This window comes from Chelonia mydas, chromosome 7, assembly GCF_015237465.2.
Source record: "Chelonia mydas isolate rCheMyd1 chromosome 7, rCheMyd1.pri.v2, whole genome shotgun sequence".
Lineage (NCBI taxonomy): Eukaryota > Metazoa > Chordata > Testudines > Cheloniidae > Chelonia > Chelonia mydas.
This window is the reverse complement of record NC_057853.1, coordinates 53072548-53088129: the sequence shown is the minus strand read 5'-3', so window position 1 is coordinate 53088129 and position 15582 is coordinate 53072548. Positions and strand designations below refer to the sequence as shown.

General features: G+C 46.3%; 1 protein-coding gene across 4 annotated transcripts in view; it reads right to left on the bottom strand.

Annotated features, from left to right (window-relative positions):
* ZSWIM8 (zinc finger SWIM-type containing 8) overlaps positions 1-15582 on the bottom strand; it is a 138833-nt gene that overhangs the window by 16196 nt on the left and 107055 nt on the right. For all 4 annotated transcript variants that reach the window (XM_037903657.2, XM_027829784.3, XM_037903658.2 and 1 more), the window contains 9 exons: positions 14618-14801; positions 13940-14038; positions 12800-12924; positions 9363-9597; positions 5752-5904; positions 4657-4879; positions 4153-4442; positions 2700-2923; positions 1904-2386 (listed from right to left, as the gene is read on the bottom strand). In XM_037903657.2, coding sequence (XP_037759585.1) covers positions 1904-2386; positions 2700-2923; positions 4153-4442; positions 4657-4879; positions 5752-5904; positions 9363-9597; positions 12800-12924; positions 13940-14038; positions 14618-14801 — 2016 coding nt within the window. The remainder of the gene's footprint in view (positions 1-1903; positions 2387-2699; positions 2924-4152; positions 4443-4656; positions 4880-5751; positions 5905-9362; positions 9598-12799; positions 12925-13939; positions 14039-14617; positions 14802-15582) is intronic.

Genomic DNA, 15582 nt, shown 5'->3' with positions numbered 1-15582 from the left:
TGGCCTTATCGTCCTCGAGTGCTCCTTTAGCATCTCGATCATTCAGTGGCCCCACTGGTTGTTTAGCAGGCTGCCTGCTTCTGATGTACTTAAAAAATTTCGCTATTACTTTTTGAGTCTTTGGCTAGTTGTACTTCAAATTATTTTTTGGCCTTCCTAATTATATTTTTACACTTCATTTGCCAGAGTTTATGCTCCTCTCCATTTTCCTCACTGGGATTTAACTTCCACTTTTTAAAGGATGCCTTTTTGCCTCTCACTGCTTTTTTTACTTTGTTGTTTAGCCACGGTGGCACTTTTTTGGTTCTCTTATTATGTTTTTTAATTTGGGGATATAAATTTAAGTTGAGTCTCTATTATGGTGTCTTTAAAAAGTTTCCATGTAGTTTTCAGGGATTTTACTTTTGGTGCTGTACCTTTTAATTTCTGTTTAACTATCCTCCTCATTTTTGTGTAGTTCCCCTTACTGAAATTAAATGCTACAACGTTGGGCCGCAGTGGTGTTTTCCCCTCCACAGGGATGTTAAATTTAATTATACTATGGTCACTATTACCAAGCGGTCCAACTATATTCACCTCTTGGACCTGGTCCTATGCTCTACTTAGGACTAAATCAAGAATTGCCTCTCCTCTGGTGGGTTCCAGGACCAGCTGCTCCAAGAAGCAGTCATTTATGGTGTCAAGAAACTTTATCTCTGCATCCTCTCCTGAGGTGATATGTATCCAGTCAATATGAGGATAGTTGAAATCCCCCATTATTATTGAGTTTTTTATTTTAATAGCCTCTCTAATCTCCCTGAGCATTTCACAGTCACTATCACCATCCTGGTCAGGTGGTCGGTAATATCTCCTTACTGCTATATTATTATTATTCGAGCATGAAATTACTATCCATAAAGATTCTATTGTACAGTTTGGTTCATTTAAGGTTTTTACTTCATTTGATTCTACGCTTTCTTTCACATATAATGCCACTCCCCCATCAGTACAACCTGTTCTGTCCTTCCAATATATTTTGTACCCTGGTACAAATCCCATTGATTATCCTCATTCCACCAAGTTTCTGTGATGCCTATTATACCAATATCCTCATTTAATATGAGGCACTCTAGTTCACCCATCTTATTATTTAGACTTCTAGCACTGGAATATAAACACTTTAAAAACCTGTCACTTTTTAGCTGCCACCCATTACATGATGTAATTGAATGAGACTTTTTATCATTTGAATGTTTCTCATCAGATCCTACCTGTATTTTTCATCTTCCATACTCTCCTCCTTACTAGGACAGAGTATCTCTATTAGTAGATCCTCCCCTAAGGAATGTCTCTGTCTGAACCATGTGCTCCTCCACACCTGTCGGCTTTCTCCCAGCCCCTAGTTTAAAAACTGCTCTATGCCCTTTTTAATTTTAAGTGCCAGCAATCTGGTTTCATTTTGGTGTAGGTGGAGCCCATCCATCCTTCCTATATAGGCTCCCCGTTTCCCAAAAGTGTACCCAGTTCCTACTCCTCCCTACTCCATCGTCACATCCCACTCTGCTGCCTAGACTGCCAACTCTTCAGGGCAGGGACATTTCTGTACTGTGCCTAGAATACTTTGGGCACTATAGCAATACCAGTTGTAATACCAATAGCTGATACTACACTTAATGTTCTCAAATCGCTTTACATGCATTACCTGCCCGTGGGAGGTAAGTAAATAAATCTGCTTTACAGATGGGAAAGCTGAAGTGACTTGCTAAGTGAATCAGTGGCAGAGCTGAGACTGGAGCGCCAGAGATCTTGGTTCCCCCCCGAAGCTCACCCCACTAGACTATGTTTCCTCTCTAAGAAGCTGAGCTAGGTTATCATGAATGCAGAGGATTATCTATAGAACACCAGGCCACTGATGGTGACTCACCTGGGGGTACGCTGAGCCTGGCACAGGGAAGACTGCTGGGCGTGGCATGTGCTGGATTGGGTGTCCAATATATTGGGGGTTACAGGGTATATGGGTCTGGAGAGTAGTGTAGGGGTGCAGGCCCTGGGTGTGTGCATGTGCCATTGCTGGCCCGGCCATCGTATGCTGCTGGTAGATAGTTGACCCCACAGAGATCACCGGCACTACTGTCGCTGCTGCTGTCACTGCAGCTGCCACTGTCACAGTGGTGGGTTCAGCAGCCACCCTGCTGTCTGTCAATCCGCGCACTGCTTCAGAGGCTGCCCGGGCACCACTGGCGCTGCAACCAGTGGCTCCTTCTCTCTGCGCCGGGGTCCCACCAACAGTCTGTTCATAGAGCCAGTACCACTGGTGTGCCACTTCGAACAGGACTTCTGGGTACACCCCACCTCCTTTGGCTGCCTCTTCCACGGCCATGCAGGCCTTCTCCAGCATCAGGTTATCCTGAGAAGGGGGGCAGAGAATGGAGAAAACAAACCCAGCAGCATGAGGGATAGAAGAAAACTGCAGCAGGTAAGATACCAAGGACTGCAACATGCCTCAGAATGGCCAATGCTGCCCAAAGCAGCCAGCAAGATAATAACCAGAGACTGCCCACAAAGGATAGGAGAAACCTCTATAATGGAATCACTGGAATCAGCGCTGTGTTACTCTGTCTTCACAAGGCAGGGAGGAGCCAATCCCACTGACAACAGCTGGCTCCCTGGCATGTCCAGAACCTTCTGAGGTCAGACTGCCCCCAGGAAGTGATGCTTACCTGCTCCTTGCACTGCACCAGGGCCCTCTGGATCTCATTTGGGTTCAGGGCATGGGCATGTGGCAGGCAGCTGAGTGCCAGTTCAGCAGCTGCTCGCACCATGTTGGAGTCCCTGGCCCTTGAAGCCCTATCTGCCAATGACGCCACTTCCGGAGGAGTCAAGTGTCCATCCCAACACTCCACCAGAATGTTCAAGGCTGCGCTGCCAATCTCCATGGCCTGTCCTAGTAACCAGAGGGGAAGAGAAGGACGAGCATCACACACCACCCTCAACAGACTCAATCACAGCACCAATCAGCTCTTTTGGGGAGAATCACAGACCCATTGGGCTCACCTAGCACAGACCAGAGACTGCCCCCAAATAATCTCTAGAGCAGATCTGTTAGAAAAACACCCGGTCTGGATTTTAAAATTGTCAGTGCTGGCGAATCCACCATGCCCCTTGGTAAACTGTTCCAAAGATTAAAAATGTGCACCTTGCTTCCAGTCCGAATGTGTCTAGCCTCCACTTCCAGCCATTGGATCATATTATCAAGAGGGTTAAGGTTAGAGACGCCATGTCTCTGTAGGGGGAGAAGCCTGGAATTCCCCAAAGTACATGGCTTTCTTTGGGGAAGGCAAGTGGAACCCAGGTGCTCTCCTCTAGCTTCATGTCCGACTGGCAAAGGCAGGGCCCTGAATAAGCAGGGAGTTCACACACTTGCATCACACTAGTAGTGACACAGCAGCACTGCTGAATCCTAGACACAGCTCTGTGCAGCTGCTCGACCAGCAGGACAGTCATGGTAGGCCAGAGCACTGTCTACAGGGGGAAGGTGGAAGGCAGCAACAGGATAAACTAGCCAAGTGCTCCCCACTGCCACTGGATTAACATTCCCCTTAGATGGCCTGGAGAATGCCGGAATGTATGCTAATGCACAGAAAGGAGTCAGACACTTCTAGAGGGCCTGGGGGATATTCCAGCCTGAGAAAAGGGAACTAACTTTTCCTTATATGAGAAATACATCAACATTCTTTTAGCTTTCCACTATGGCTAACTGAGCTCTCCAAGCCACAGTGGGGAAGCTAGCAGAAGGTCTGAGTGTAATGGGGTAGAGGGGGAAGGTCAAAGTCTCCAACACGCTCAGCCACAACAACGCTTAGCAAGTGTGCCTCGTCAGCAGAGATTCTCAAAGAGAGACCCTATCCCACTAAGACAATCCTATGGGTCCCCCCATGCCCAGAGACTTCTGGGCACTGTGGCTGATTATGGTGCAAAGTCAAGAAGCAGGTACTGGCACCAGAATCCTCCCCAAGCTGTAGTAAGGACCACCTGTGCAAATCCTTGCCACCTGGTGTGTGCAGTTGTCCACGGCAGGCTGCAGCTGTGTGCATCAGTGTCTCGTCAATGATGTTACTAAGATCAAGCTCCCCACCCCACCAGATAAAAGCCCCCTAATAATGCTGCCCTAACCTGTGATCCAAGAGACGTGGGAGGAGTAGGTTCGAGAGAGCCAGTTGGGGGAGACAAAGTTGTGCAGCCCTAGTGCATAGAGCCCAATCTCAAAGGCGCAGAGATGGAGGTTGCGGTGGGGCCCCTGGTGCCCACCACTGGAGGAGGGATGAGTGAAGATGGAGGTACTGCTGTTTCCACCCGCCTTGATAAGAACTGTCTTGGCCAGTTCAAAGTAGAAGTGAGCAGCTGCTTCTGAGGGTTGGTTTGGGACATGAGGTGCATGGCTTTCCGGCCGCCTCCCTTTATACCTGGAATGACAAGATACAGGAACCACTCGGAAAGGAGCAAGCACCTAGTTCACTCACAGAGCTCCTCTCTTCAGGCTCAGCAAGCTCTCACCAACAGGCATTCCACAAATGTACACATGCCCGTGTGTACACGTGACTCTGGACCAATGAAGCCACGAGGTGTCATGTACTAAGGGAGGAACACATGACAGTGGAAAGTGACTATGGATCTTACCTGCCAACTTCCACAGTCTTTGCACGTGCTCCACCACTGGCTCTCCTGCTGCCACTCGAGGACGATGAGCCCAGCGAGTCACTGGACGAGCTGCTGATGCTGTCACTGTCCTGTCCTCTGCCCCAGGAGGTGGCTGCCCATCCCCCACGAAGGGGCCGCCGACTGAGGGTTGGACTGCTGTCGGAGGTGGTTTCGGGAGCACTGCTGTCAATACTGGCCATGCCTACAACACCACAGACAACAGAGGGCATGTCAATGGGCAAGCTCCTCTCTGGGACCATTGCACACCTGAACAGGTCCCAAGCCGTTCACACCACAGGCAGGGTAAACAGCTGAGGAGGGCTTTATTTCTTTGCAAACCACAACTGGAATGTACATTCATAGACAAAACTGGCCAGTTCATCCAACCAATCCTGCACTGATTTTGCAGTTTCAAAATACAGAGTAGTCCACAGCGCCCCGACAGAGGGGAAAGGGAAGCCCATTGCACATACTTCCCTGCCATGCGCACTCCGCGTAGATCTTTGGTACATTTCGATGACGAGAATCAAAGCAATTGTACACATCGATCACCAAGCCCAGCAGACTGCGTATTATTTTATGGTTTTATCAAAAGAATGCAGTACAATGTCCCCATTGTATATACGGTATTTTAACATCCCATCCAATATAAACAGAAGTTTTCCCCACCCGCAATCCCAGGACAACTTACCCCCAAACACACCCAGTTCCCACAGACGGCAGCAGAAAGGGGGGTAACTCAGCCAGTGAGCCAGTGGCAGCGTATCTGAGTTTGGCACAAAGCCCAAAAGCATGGTGCCCTGCTCCCTGGGCCAGCAGAAGCTGGGGGCACTGTGGAAACAGTGCATCCATTCAGTTCCAACACACCTAATTCGCCAGCCAGACCACAGGTAGTGTTAAACACAAGGGACTTTACAGGGAAAGACCTGTGTCCCCACCCCAAAGAGCTCACACACAGACAAGAACTGCTTTTTTCACTGAGGGGAGAGACTGACAAGAGAGTGGGTGAACTGGTTTGTCCCTGCAGAGGGCCTAGCACAGCTTTGGATGCTGTATGACTTGATAACCTCATACCTGTGTGTTTCTTCTTCTGCCTGACAGGTGAGCCCCAGCATCTCCCATTGTATCCACCTCGACTTCCAAGGGCCAGACGACTGGGAACCTTCCCCTCCTGTTTCACGACACTGGACTCCCCAGGCGGCTCGCAAGGAGACCTCTGAGAGCTCTCTGGACAAACAGGAAAGCAGCAAGAGACAATGAAACAAGTCTTGAAACGTATGTGAAGCCAGATGTCTCTGAACACCCCCATGCCTTTGTAAAGACATAAACACTGCTTCTCTCACTCAAAAGAAATGAAGCCAGGTGAAACAGTGAAGCACCTGGGGCTGTGAAGGATAATCTGCCAGATCTGGAGTTTGATACAGATCCTCCTTTTCTCATCCTCGGAGATGAGTACTAAAAGCACAGCTGGCTTTTACATGTACAGGTTTACTCCTCATTCGAGTTAAGACAGGGTGCTCTAGTATTTTTATCTGAGTTCCACATACATAATCCTGCCCCAGACTGAGAGTGAATACACTTTACATTGTGTTTCACGTCCTGCCTTGTCCACCTTCTCCTTCCCCTCATGCTCTTCAGAAGGAGAACAGGACATTTCCAATAAGCAAAGGTCAGAATTCAGCATACAGCAGGAAAAGAGCTATTTCTAGAAGGGACTCCTAAAGGTCACTTGTTCCAATTGCAACTGCCAAGGAAAGTCCAAGTTATCCCTTATTACATTACGGTGCTAACACAGCTCCTGGCTCTGACACTGACCTATTATGGGGTTTGGGGCAAGTCATTTAAGCTGTTTCCTCATCATGTATAAATAAGGTCGTAGGGGGGAAATTCAGCAATTAGTACATGGTCATGTAATTAAAAACTATACTACACTGTAATGCATATGCAGAAGGGGCAAAGCCACAGATATGCATAATATGGATGCGTTGCATCCGAGAGTGCTAAAGGAGTTGGCGGATGTGATTGCAGAGCCATTGTCCAATATCTTTGAAAACTCATGGCGATCCGGGGAAGTTCCAGAGGACTGGAAAAAGGCTAATGTAGTGCCCATCTTTAAAAAAGGGAAGAAGGAGGATCCTGGGAACTACAGGCCAGGCAGCCTCACCTCAATCCCTGGAAAAATCATGGAGCAGGTCCTCAAGGAATCAATCCTGAAGCATTTAGAGGAGAGGAAAGTGATCAGGAACAGTCAGCATGGATTCACCAAGGGCAAGTCATGCCTGACTAATCTAATTGCCTCCTATGACGAGATAACTGGTTCTGTGGATGAGGGGAAAGCAGTGGACGTGTTGTTCCTTGACTTTAGCAAAGCTTTTGACACATTCTCCCACAGTATTCTTGTCAGCAAGTTAAAGAAGTATGGGCTGGATGAATGCACTATAAGGTGGGTAGAAAGTTGGCTAGATTGTCAGGCTCAACGGGTAGTGATCAATGGCTCCATGTCTAGTTGGCAGCCAGTATCAAGCGGAGTGCCCCAAGGGTCGGTCCTGGGGCCGGTTTTGTTTAATATCTTCATAAATGATCTGGAGGATGGTGTGGATTGCACCCTCAGCAAGTTTGCAGATGACACTAAACTGGGAGGAGCAGTAAATACGCTGGAGGGTAGGGATAGGATACAGAGGGACCTAGACAAATTGGAGGATTGGGCCAAAAGAAATCTGATGAGGTTCAACAAGGACAAGTGCAGAGTTCTGCACTTAGGAAGGAAGAATCCAATGCACCGCTACAGACTAGGGACCGAATGGCTAGGCAGCAGTTGTGCAGAAAAGGACCTAGGGATTACAGTGGACGAGAAGCTGGATATGAGTCAACCGTGTGCCGTTGTTGCCAAGAAGGCCAATGGCATTTTGGGATGTATAAGTAGGGGCATTGCCAGCAGATCGAGGGACGTGATCGTTCCCATCTATTTGACATTGGTGAGGCCTCATCTGGAGTACTGTGTCCACTTTTGGGTCCCACACTACAAGAAGGATGTGGAAAAACTGGAAAACGTCCAGGGGAGGGCAACAAAAATGATTAGGGGACTGGAACACATGAGTTATGAGGAGAGGCTGAGGGAACTGGGATTGTTTAGTCTGTGGAAGAGAAGAATGAGGGGGGATTTGATAGCTGCTTTCAACTACCTGAAAGGGGGTTCCAAAGAGGATGGATCTAGAATATTCTCAGTGGTAGTGGATGACAGGACAAGCAGTAATGGTCTCAAGTTGCAGTGGGGGTGATTTATGTGGATATTAGGAAAAACTTTTTCACTAGGAGGGTGGTGAAACACTGGAATGCGTTACCTAGGGAGGTGGTGGAATCTCCTTCCTTAGAAGTTTTTAAGGTCAGGCTTGACAAAGCCCTGGCTGGGATGATTTAATTGGGGATCAGTCCTGCTTTGAGCAGGGGGTTGGACTAGATGACCTCCTCAGGTCCCTTCCAACCCTGATATTCTATGATTCTATGACTGAATGTTTCTAGTGGTGTCAGGCTCCCACTGGGTCACATGGAAAAAAATCACTCAGCACTTAAAGTTTACTGAGCCATGAAGTTTTTCCACAAGAGCCAGCGAAACACTTCTGCCACTCAAAACTTGAGGACAAATTGTGGCATTAAGCCTCAGCCTTGCAGTGGGACTGCACAGAACTGCAGCGTCCTAGCAAGAGCTCACAGAGACAATGCCTCCCCCCAAGCTCCTGGGGGATGCAGCCATCGTGTCATACGTAGAGGGGACAGCTTGTACTTTTGCAGCCAACCAAGATTTATTTCCATGACAAACTTCCTGCCCCAGCAGTTTTAGCTGCTCAAAGAAAGGTCAAGACCTTTTTTTTAATAAAGGGAGAACAATGTATTTTTCTAATTCCTTTTGTTCATAATCAATCAACTGTTTTCCTTCCAAGTTAAAAAAAACCATTGTCAGAGACCAGGCTTAGAACGGTTCAGTTTAACAGCTCAAACTTTCAGACAGTTCCATGCAGCTGAAGCCAGGAGTTTAGAATAGAAATGCTACAGCAACCTTTCCTGTAGCTATTGCTATCGTCTCCAGCTATAACCAGTGTTGGTAGGAGACGGTTAGAAGGGAACACCTCTCTTGAGCTGCATGCCATTCCCATACACGTCATGTGATGTTTTCCATTAAAGCAAGGGCACAGAGCACATGGGGAAACAAACTTCAGGGAGGGGAATTTATGCTCCTCTCCCACTGTTAACTCCCTTTCACCTTTACTTCCCACTCTCATCTAGTTTGCTGTTCTAGTCTGTTGATGTCACAGATGCCCCTGAAGCTGTACATAGGGTTTTTTTTGTAACTCCACAGCATTGTAATACCGACATAAAAGACGTTACTGGAGCAGTCTTTTTAAATGAATCAGGACCCAGTTTATCATTAGCTCTCTAGAGACAGGAAGCTTGAAGAGTAGAGTGAATTGTTCTGTGACACGAGAGTGGACAGAAATGCTTGAAGTGGGCGGTTAGTTTTACCCTAGGAGCAAGGTGCAGTAGATAGAGTTCAGTGACAGTTGATTATCCAGACCATTGCACAAATCAGCCCTGGCCTCCTCCCAAAAGGAACAAGGACTTTAGTTTCCCTTCCCGTCAGTAAGTACAGGGCATTCTGCATGATCCCACTGGAACAGCAGATCTCTTACCCTGTGCACTCTTCTCCACAAAGCTTTCAGAAGGACTGCTCTGGACTGCAGTGGTTACACCTGCTTGCTGAGTGACTGACGTCCCTGGAAGCTGCTGGATAGCTGTGGTGGATTGGGCAGCATGTTTGGAAGGAGATTTCTGATTGGCTACTGTGGGCTTGCTGGATGAGTAGAAGGAACTCAGAGTCTGTGGCTTGTGCGTTTGGCTCTCTCTGTCTAGCAGTTTGTCTAAAATCTTTAATGGGGGAGAAAAATTGGGTTAGAGGCAGAGTGAGAAAACACCCATTATCCCAAAGGATACTGGCAAGGTACTAATTCAGCTTCTTACTGGGGGAAAATAAATTCTGTTAGACAAGAGTGTCAAGAAAATACATGTCCAGCTCCTTTAGGAAAAGCAGGCTCTGAGATCAGCCAGACAGGTTCCATACTCACATGACTGCACCATTGTGGAAGGGTAGACTCAAATGGTACCAACTGCTCCTTCTCCATTTACATGCATCTCAAAAATCCAATGACCCCTCCAACATTCAATGTGGAAACAATTCTGATTCTCATCGGGTGGTTAAATCACAGAACTGGGAGCCAGGAGATCTGGGTTCTATTCACAGTTCTGCCACAGACTCACTGGGTGACCTTGGCCAAGTCATTACACTTTTGTGCCTCAGCTTAATACCAACCTACTGTACAGAAGTATTGAAAGGCCTTTGAGACTTCTATATACTAGAGAAATGCACTCTATTATTCTTTAACAATAGTTGCTGATCCTTACTTTTCTATTTTTATTACTAGGGAACATTTGCATGAAAACAATCTGGGTTTTAAGAATTTATATATTTGTGTTGTTCATTCACACAAAAGTAACCAATTTTGATGTCTCAGTGAACTAATGTCTAGATTACTGGTAATGCCACAGGCAGAGGATTGTAACATGAAATAGGGGAACGAGCAGCAGAACAGGTAAACTCTTTAAGAAGGTAGAAAAATGCTGAAAATACTCTAGAAGAATAGAATTGTTTCTGAATAGAATGGGCTTCAAAGTTTTTCATGAAGAATCAGCAATTCTTTAATTGTTCTGCACAATTATGTCCTTCCAAGTCCAAATAAGATATACACGTGTACACGTGCAGCTGAGTTGGGATATATTACAGTAGAACCTCAGAGTTACGAACACTGGAGTTACAAACTGACTGGTCAACCACACACTGCATTTGGAAGCAGAAGTACGCTATCGGGCAGCAGCAGAGTTTAAAAAAAAAAAAAGCAAATACAGTACAAAAAGAAAAGAAGTACTTGTGGCACCTTAGAGACTAACCAATTTATTTGAGCATAAGCTTTCGTGAGCTACAGCTCACTTCATCGGATGCATACTGTGGAAAGTGTAGAAGATCTTTTTATATACACACAAAGCATGAAAAAATACCTCCTCCCACCCCACTCTCCTGCTGGTAATAGCTTATCTAAAGTGATCACTCTCCTTACAATGTGTATGATAATCAAGGTGGGTCATTTCCAGCACAAATCCAGGGTTTAAACAAGAATGTCGGGGGGGCGGGGGGGGGGGAGGTAGGAAAAAAACAAGGGGAAATAGGTTACCTTGCATAATGACTTAGCCACTCCCAGTCTCTATTCAAGCCTAAGTTAATTGTATCAAATTTGCAAATGAATTCCAATTCAACAGTTTCTCGCTGGAGTCTGGATTTGAAGTTTTTTTGTTGTAATATCACAACTTTCATGTCTGTAATCGCGTGACCAGAGAGATTGAAGTGTTCTCTGACTGGTTTATGAATGTTATAATTCTTGACATCTGATTTGTGTCCATTTATTCTTTTACGTAGAGACTGTCCAGTTTGACCAATGTACATGGCAGAGGGGCATTGCTGGCACATGCTGGCATATCTCACATTGGTAGATGTGCAGGTGAACGAGCCTCTGATAGTGTGGCTGATGTTATTAGGCCCTGTGATGGTGTCCCCTGAATAGATATGTGGGCACAGTTGGCAACGGGCTTTGTTGCAAGGATAGGTTCCTGGGTTAAAAAGAAAGGAGTACTTGTGGCCACCTTAGAGACTAACCAGTTCCTGGGTTAGTGGCTCTGTTGTGTGGTATGTGGTTGCTGGTGAGTATTTGCTTCAGGTTGGGGGGCTGTCTGTAGGCAAGGACTGGCCTGTCTCCCAGGATTTGAGAGAGTGTTGGGTCATCCTTCAGGATAGGTTGTAGATCCTTAATAATGCGTTGGAGGGGTTTTAGTTGGGGGCTGAAGGTGACGGCTAGTGGCGTTCTGTTATTTTCTTTGTTAGGCCTGTCTGTAGTAGGTGACTTCTGGGAACTCTTCTGGCTCTATCAATCTGTTTCTTCACTTCCGCATGTGGGTATTGTAGTTGTAAGAATGCTTGATAGAGATCTTGTAGGTGTTTGTCTCTGTCTGAGGGGTTGGAGGAAAACCTGGATTTGTGCTGGAAATGGCCCAACTTGATTATCACACACATTGTAAGGAGAGTGATCACTTTAGATAAGCTATTACCAGCAGGAGAGTGGGGTGGGAGGAGGTATTTTTTCATGCTTTGTGTGTATATAAAAAGATCTTCTACACTTTCCACAGTATGCATCCGATGAAGTGAGCTGTAGCTCACGAAAGCTTATGCTCAAATAAATTGGTTAGTCTCTAAGGTGCCACAAGTCCTCCTTTTCTTTTTGCGAATACAGACTAACATGGCTGTTACTCTGAAATACAGTACAGTACTGTGTTAAACGTATGCTACTAAAAAAAAATGAAGGGAAAGTTTAAAAAAGATTTGACAAAGTAAGAACCACTATTTCTGTGCTCGTTTCATTAAATTAAAGTTTCAAAGCTGTATTAAGTCAATGTTCAGTTGTAAACTTCCAAAAGAACAACCATAACTTTTTGTTCAGAGTTACAAACATTTCAGTTACAAACAACCTCCATTCCCAAGGTGTTCGTAACTCTGAGGTTCTGTTGTATGAAGTAAAATGTTGGTTACAATTTTCTGTACAGGTACCCGGGTTACAGGGCAAAGTGGACTGGCACTAGGACAACATGTAAAACAGAGCCCAATACCTCAAAGAACACAGGACTAACACTTTGGCAAGGCAAAGAATGCAGGCCAATATCCCTGGGGCAAAACTGAGCCAGCACCCAGAGCAGATACAGAACTACCCTGAAAATCCAAAGGCACAGGCGACAGCATCCTAATGGATGAAGGATCAGATGTAGTGAACGAGAACGAAGTGTGAGAGATGTGTGAGGCCAGGCTGAAATTTAGGAACCCCTTGAAAATTATGCCCTGTGCAGAATAACTCTACGGTATGCACTCAGATTTTGCCTTGGAAGGAGAATACAAGCAACACAATGCAGCCCTAAGGCCATGAGTGGGATATGACACAGGGTTAATTCAGCTCTGATCACTTAAGGGACACACCTTTTTCAGTTTAGACTGGTCATCTTTGTACGTGATCATCAGAGCTAGAGCCAGATCACCCTTCTCTCTTCGGGTTCCTTCGCAGAGAAGAGGGTGCTCTGCTTCACTCACAGTCGTCTTCATGCCTGCAGGGCCAAGAAGAGAAGGATGCAGAGACAGGTGAATTCAAGAGGCTTAAGAGTGTCTGATACATTTTACCTCTTTCCCTGTACTCTATTGTTCATCTCCCCCTATTAGTCATGAAGAAAAGAGTTTGCCCTCTTTTGCTTGTTGACATTACACATAGTTTATGCCCTTGAGAATGAGAGCTGGAGTCTGTCCCAGAATTCTGCACTGCAACTGCCAGGGTAACCTGATCCTGACAGGCCAAAAGGTGAGTGTCCAGGCCTGCCTGAGGCTCCTTCCTGGAGACAAAGGAAGTGAAATACTAGACACTCAGACTGCTCACGCTCTTTGCCGCCTCCAGTTTCTGCAGTGGCCACTTAGCAGACATTCAAACACTATCAGTGTATCTTTCCTTCTGGGGAGGAGGTGGTGGAGGAAAGAAAATTGTTCTGATAACGCCACACATATACTACTTTAAACTCACGTATGTAATACCACAAGCCTGCTATACACACCACCACTTTCTTGCTAAAAGACATGAACTGGAAGCCAGGAATTTTGTGTAACTCACCCATGAAGACTGAGCCAAGTCTGAGCTAACCATGAGAATCCCACGGAGTAATTCTACTGGGTTTTTATTGTTGAGTTTTAACCCCTTCTGAACTGACTGCCTGTTAATCTCTGCACTGTTCAGGCTCCAGCTATGCTTAACTGGCAACTCTTTCAGGCAAATAGCAACAAAAATGGTTGAAAACACACTCTCTACCCCTTTAACAGCCCACCTGTCAGTTTCAGTCCTCAGCTGCATTTCTCCCACAATGCACCTCAAACCTGACACCCAGGATCTCCTGTTATCCCACGCCCAGATTCCCTCCCCAGCTCTGACAATATCCCACCAAAACACTTCCACTTCTGCACCAACTGAAACCCAGGTCAACAGGCATCAATTCACTCCACAAAAGGGGGCAGGATTCAGAATGTGAATAAGAAAAGCCCTCCTCCTCCTCTGAGGTGGAGGAAGAGCTGGATTCTTACCAAGAGCAGCAACAGCTGCCTCAAAACCAAGCTCCTCATCTCCAGGCATTTCATTATTCCAATTACGGCTTGGGGGTCTGGACCCTGTCGGAGAAACCACTGGAGAGACAGAGGAGGACAGTTAGTGCCCAGCTGTATGAAGCTAGGACCCAAAAGCAGAATGTATTCTAGGATCTGTCTGGGGTTTGTGCTCCCATTTCAAACCACCATTCCAGCCCTAAGGTCATGGCACGGGTCTGCTGCTTTCTCCCTCTCCCTCAACTGAACCCCTCCAACCCTAGCAAGCTCTGCTTCAGAATGGGTTTGGAAGTCAAATTCTCTTTCTGATGGTTAATGTATTTGTTTCCCCCAACAGAAGCAGCAGTGGGGTCGTAAAAATATATTGAAAGGCTCTGTGACTATTTTACAGGGACACAAATGGGTCAGAAATGTGATGAGATTCCCAATGTTTTTGTATGAAAGGGGAGCTAGGAAGGAGGTCAGTACTGAAGAAGAGAGAGTCTCCATAGCAATGTGGAGGGAACAGCAGAAGTAGGTATAACTTTAGGGTGAACAAGTAAGAATGGGATGCAATCATCATAAGGGAAGTGCAGATTTTCCCTGAAAGCTTCTTTTGGTCCCCAAGGTTCAGAGTGTAGGAACGTGCCCCTTCTGCATACACACCAACTGGGACCGTACCTGGAGTACATAGGACATCAAATATGAAGCTGGCCAGCATGAGAGGCAGAACAGGGCGGTAATCACACAAGGTTCCTTCTCTCAGCTCTTCAGCCCTTCCTCGAATGGTGTTCATCTCATTAGTGCCCAAAGGGATCTTCTTTAATAAGGCCACAATCTCAGATTCCTGGTACGCCAGCTTCACCTGAGGGTACCCACGAGGAAGCAAAAAAAGCCATCAGAGACCGTTGGACATAGAACCATCTTGCCCTACGCAGATGATCAAATATAGGAATAACCCTGAAACAGTTTTTATTGATCATTAGCATACAATCCATTGATCTCATGCCACTCCCTGCCTTCTCCCACACAGAGACAATAGTGAGGATGGTGCCCAGTTGGAGGCCGGCCCCATAGGACATGAAAGTCTAATAGACTTGCTTTACTCTATACACAACCTTCTCGTCACCTTCCCTTTCCAACCAATTACTCTGAGGTCTGGTTGGGGAAAAAAGGTCAGTCTTCATCAGGACATATGGAGAAGCATCCAGCCAGATAGGTCACTAGAAAGGCAGATCATTCCCAGTCCTACAGAGAAGGATGTTATCTTGTGCAATACAACAGCTGAGGAGGAAAGGACTGTCCAAGAGGGGAATGGACAATATTCCAGTACATATTCCACTGAACAAAGATTGTTGGATTACAGTGTGTTATTCTCCACTGTAGTGTTCTTTCCATTTTTAATGCACTGTTTCCCATGCCAGCTTAAGCATTCAGTGAATGCCAGATCCACATTTAATCTTCTCACCAGACACTGTTAAGCATGAATGTAGATAACCTTAGGGTAATAAGTTTATTCCTTAGTAGGAGCCTGGTAATATCTGCACCTTCAGGGGATTCTGCAATCTTGCAAGTCAGAAAGTGACAGGAGCAGCAACTCATACAACCAAGGTCTGAAAAGATCACATTTTTACAGAAGGTGGCCT